At 52.0% G+C, this 5,299-nt stretch overlaps 1 protein-coding gene across 1 annotated transcript in view; it reads left to right on the top strand.

The window, feature by feature from the left end:
- Positions 1-1,820, top strand: part of TfIIA-L (transcription factor IIA L) — a 4,137-nt gene extending 2,317 nt beyond the window's left edge. The window contains exons 6-9 of the mRNA XM_003745689.2: positions 165-320; positions 435-443; positions 533-718; positions 830-1,820. Of these exons, the coding sequence (XP_003745737.1) occupies positions 165-320; positions 435-443; positions 533-718; positions 830-988 (510 nt within the window). The 3' untranslated portion in view covers positions 989-1,820. The remainder of the gene's footprint in view (positions 1-164; positions 321-434; positions 444-532; positions 719-829) is intronic.
- The last annotated feature ends 3,479 nt before the right edge of the window (positions 1,821-5,299 follow it).

Here is a 5,299-nt window from a genome sequence, read left to right on the forward strand (position 1 = left end):
GGGGGGGGGGCATGGCCCCCTTGGCCCCCCCCCTGGGTACGCCACTGCAGACAATGAATAGTTTATCAGGACGGAGCTCCGTATGAATATGGATCAATTTGCTGCGGAGTTCCCCAAACCGCGTTTCCATTCATTTTTGTGCTGAGTCGATTGCCGATCCGCAGGTACCAGCAGGACAACAAACAGTACAAGGAGCCATGCCCCACGTGGCAGGAGCTCAACTCGTTTCGGGGCCGCAGATGCAACCAGTGACCACGGCTCAGCAAATCCAGCAGCATCTACAGCAGCCTCAACAAGCAGGAACTGCCGCAGGCTTACGGGTGAGATTCCATTTGAATCTAGCGTTCGAGTCATAATCTAATTGAAAACTCGATCTACGCATCGTACTTGGTCGGGAGAGGGACATAAATTAACCATCCTCCCGTTTTCTGCAGGTGGTGAAGGTGAGCGAGGATCTTCGAGGAACCGCGATCTCCGGGGACGATGCGATCTCGACGAGAATTTCCGCTCATTATTTTAATATCGATTTCAGATGCCCGGTCAAACCGATGGCGCGACCATGGACAGTTCGGACAGTGACGACTCATCTGACGAGGACAGAATAGGCGCGAATGATGACGATGACGGCGACGACCTCGACGAAGACGAAGATGATCAACAGGACAACGAGCTCGACGAGGAGCCCCTGAATTCTAACGATGACGTCAGCGATGAAGAGGTTCGTGACTTCCCGTGGGGACAGACCGAGTCGTCCCTGTCGCTTGATGAATCTCTTATTATACATAATTTTTAGTCGCTTCCCCGTCACTCAATGAATTCGATTTTCCAGTTGTCGGAGGCACAGGAGATTGACAACGTGGTCGTTTGCCAGTACGACAAAATTTCGAGAAGCCGTAACCGTTGGAAGTTCCATCTCAAAGACGGCATCATGAACATCCAGGGTAGAGATTACGTGTTCCAGAAGTCGACGGGAGATGCCGAATGGTAGATTCTGCGATTTGCCCCCGAGGATCTAAAACCTCATCGACGGCATTTCGTCGTTGATCGGACCTTAGGTATCGGCCGCCCTGGAGTACGCCGTAGGCTTGAGAAGCCGGAGAGCTGACGTGTCGCCGTTGAATCGCAGCAGAAGCGCGGCTCGATCGAGTATGGAGTTCGATATCACATCGATGTGATCCTCGGTAATTCTAATAAGGTACGAGCAGAGGATGCGTCGATTCAGAGATCGGGTGAGCAGTGTGTTCGGGTTCTTCAACATCGAAAAGGCGCAGGATCCGAGTCCAGGCCTTCTCCATCGATTACTCTGCTCACCATCAAGTTATCTTCACGATTCATTTAGTCCAAAAAAACAATCTTCATGGAACTCCATGATGTTGTACGTCTGAATATTTTTTACGATGCTCGAGTCGATCCGTGAATATAGGAGATCAAACTTTGACATAAACTAGCGACTGTTGCGAGCAGTGTTCGAGAGGAGGATGTGGCTGTCTGACAACATTGCTTTGTTATTCTCCGACGCTTCTACGAGATATGGTATCAGGAGATCGGACGACTGATATAATGATGATGTCGCCGTCGTCGCCTAAAGGGCCGGTTTCGATACCCGTGCGGGCTCAGAACGTTCTAGGGCGACGTAATTTTGAGAGATTGAGACTATATCGAGCCTTGGAATCAGAAGTTTCCATATGCACAATCACCGGAGAAGGGCTCTGGGATCAGCCACGCATCCAAATCGATATCTTGTATGATGATTACCAAGATCGACCCATTGTAATTGTTACCAATAAAATCGTTCACGCTTATTTATTGCGTGACTGTAGTTCAAGAGAGACTCTCGAGACTTGCGGAGGGGCGCCCCCGTGTTCTATCATCCCGAGCTGGGATAGTCGTGGGATATATCTGTCGATCGACACGTCCGCGTTTCCGAGAGGGAATCGAGCGGCACCTTTGCTCGACACGCGGGGATTCCTTCGGCGATAGTTTTTTTGGATTGGCGCATGATTATATTCCAGGAGCTGTCATATCACACTAAGGAGTCGCTACTTATTTTCCTCCTAATCAGGTACTCGGTGGTCACAGGTTCGTAGCGTCTCGGTCTTCTCTGGGGTGTCGCAGACGTTGATCTCCCAGAGGCGTACCCAGCTTCCTTTACGAGGGGGTCTCGAGTCTCGAGCGATCACCATTGGGCCGTACTCTTCTGTTCAAATCCCCCATATACGCTACTGTGGCTAGGCTTTTACCTACCCTCCCGGTATGCCGAAAACGGGGTCCAAGGGTCTCTCCAAGTCTCTCATTTCCATGAGACCAAGGGGGATACTCGGAGCGTGTCCTAGGCCGGCGATCCACGGTACGCCGCAGGAGCCGCGGCGATCGACGAAACTTCTTTCATTTCAAGCGGCTCTTCGATCCTTTCCCCAGTTTCTCCGGAGCTCGATCACAGGGATCGCTGTCTCCGCGAGAGGTAGCTTCTGCATAACTCGACGCTGCGTCCCAGGTTATTCCTCTTTGCGGACGAGATTAGCGAGATATCATCGGAGGGCGAACGTGACTGACGCGCGAACACGCGACGTCGAATCGTCTGAATCACGTCGCCGTGACCTATGGCGATCTCCGTGACAAAGTGAGCGCTTCTGCTCGCAATGCACGGTGCCTCGGAGAAGTAGGTAAATAAAAACTCAGTCGCGAGGAGCCTTGCTCGACAGCTCCGGAAACAGTTCTCTCGGTATGGGATCGTCAAGGGAGGAAGAACAGGAATCGAGACCACGAAGCTTTTCTCCCCCGAATCTATGATTGACTCCTCGTGTGGAATTATCCAATTCACCGACACTCACAGCCCCTCCCTCCAGTCGCTGCAATTACATTCTGTCGCGCACTCCGGGTCCTTGAGGAAAATCCCATTCAGCATTCCTTCCGAATATTGGAAGGGCTCCCCCGCGCTGGTCGCTCACCGAGCTCAAAGTTCAATCGAGGCGCGTAATGGAGTTTCCGGGAGAGAAATTCTGCAGCTCCCGATCAAAGAGACGGCGTTTTCGTCGATGCGATTATATAAACGAGATTCGAGCCCGTCGCAAAGTGATGGGAGATTCCCGCGATAGAGCGCTCTTATACAGTCTGTTAGGGAAGTCCTTAGACGCCGTTCGTCCGAGAGCACCTGTTTTGCAAGATAAGCTTGCGAAAGCTCGGGAAAAACCTGCCTCGCAGAAATCTCGTTGGGCCAGACGGTCGGACCCGGCTCGCAACGGTGAGCGCCGAGGGTTAAACTTCGACGTCAACCTTCTTCTATTCGGCCAGCAGCGATCGATTCGTCCTTTCTTGGTCAAATGCTACCTCTTGCACGGGACCTTCCGTGACGATTCGTTGTGTCCCGGAAGCGGCATCCAGTCCGTTTGGCAAATCCGTCCAGTCGGATCTCTTATGTTAGATTTTTAGAAGTGCGAGCTTCAATTTCAGCAGGTAAGTAGGTCACAATGATGACCTAATGATATAGACCAGCGATTCTCAAACTTTTTTCTCCTACGTCTCCCTTCTGCCCCTTGGGGAGCGCTCGCGTCTCCCCCGAGGGTCATCGAATATCTGAAAATATAGAGTTCCGACCGAGACATGCCACAGCGCCGTTTTAACCGTATATACGGCTTCATCCTCCAATTGTACAATGATTATAAGCTGTGAGTACAGTAGCAATGAGCTTGGTAAGCTTTCATAAACTTGAAATCAGGTCGGTCGGGAATTCTCGGAACCCTAAGCGTCTCCCCTAGATTCCAGGCGCGTCTCCCCCAGGAGACGCGTCCCCCTGGTTTGAGAAACGCTGATATAGACGAAGAACCCTCGGAAATCAAGTTTCGGAAGACAATAAATGGTTCCGATCCCCCTCCCCGGGAGCTCTCGGAGCATGGGAGCAGCGGTCTGGACGAGGGAAGCACCGGTTCCACGTGGGCCACCACTGCGTAAATGCTCCGAGGCGCATAAACAAACCTCCTCGTCTGAACGACTGAAGGCAGCTCTGGAGGTGACACTCATCGTGTTCTTCCCGAGGCTGGATCCGGACGCCGCCTGATGGCCGACCCAAGGTCTCGTGGAGGAGCTCCACTGGATCCGCCGTGGCACGGGAGCTACCGCCTGTATCGAGATCCCTCAGGACACTCGACTCCGAGACTCTGCACTTTTCGAGCTCAGTGGGATTGACTCGAGGGGAAAGCAATCGAGGCTAAATGCAATCGAAGACTTCACGGCAGGTCGTTCGGTCTTTGCTCGGGTCCCAAGTTGTCATTGGAGATCACGGAAGCCTTTCTCGGAGTTCCTTGCGCTCGCTCTGGCTGAAATATGTTCCGATCTTGTCGCCCCCGCGTCTGCCCCTGCTGTTCTAGTTCAACATGACCCTTTCACTGACTCATGGCATCATTTCCCCCGGTTTCAGAACTTCTCCATGGTTATAATTCATAGACGTGTTTTGAGAGTTCAGTCGGAACTCAAATTCCCAATCATTTTAAGTCATCTCGGTGGTCGTTGGAGTGACTCTTCTGCATCCTATGGCGACTTGAATAATTCCAGGAGAACTCGATGCCATGCATATTTATCAAAGGTTTGTCGAGGGCTGGGTCCGAAATCTGAGAATTGAACTTGATCTCCACGCCCCCTGATTGCAGCTCGTCGAACTCGAAAGAATAGAGCCATATCCAATTTCCTCCGACCATTATCAGGGCAGACGAAACTCGTTTTCGTTCTTATCCCGTGCTAGATGTCTTAGAGAGGACCAACGTTTGCGAGAGAGCGGTGCCATCGCTCTACTGCGGCTCCCCTGCGACCGCGTCTGGTGAGTTCCGCGTGAACAGTGACACTGGCAGCGGCGGAATCATTAGTTCATTAATGTGAAAGCCTCATGCCGACGTGACCACGACCAAACCCTGAGTTACGTTGGTATAGAAACGATGTCACTCGCTGCTGGTGCTGTAATGCTGCTCATCCGTGGAAATATCCCCATTACTTGAATGACCTGCAGAGATTTTTGATATCGCCAGAATCATTCAGATGGATCCAGCATTAGTATCACCATCACTCCTCACTCGGAGCTCGAGCATTGCATTGACTCCGTGAGGCATCCAATTGTTTCTCCTTCCCTGGAGGCTACGTTTTCCCCTTTGTCCGTAGTCGGAGAATCTTTGTCAAGGAAACGAGAACTCAATTTCCGACTGCGGCAGGGAGCTACATAGATATGTGAATGCGTTCCGCCCAGGACGTGGAGGGAAGAGGCTCCGAATGATTGGAAACTCCACACAGCGCCGTCCCGGATAATTCGAGAGGC

Source organism: Galendromus occidentalis, unplaced genomic scaffold (assembly GCF_000255335.2).
Source record: "Galendromus occidentalis unplaced genomic scaffold, Mocc_1.1 scf7180000077484, whole genome shotgun sequence".
NCBI classification, from domain to species: Eukaryota; Metazoa; Arthropoda; class Arachnida; order Mesostigmata; family Phytoseiidae; genus Galendromus; species Galendromus occidentalis.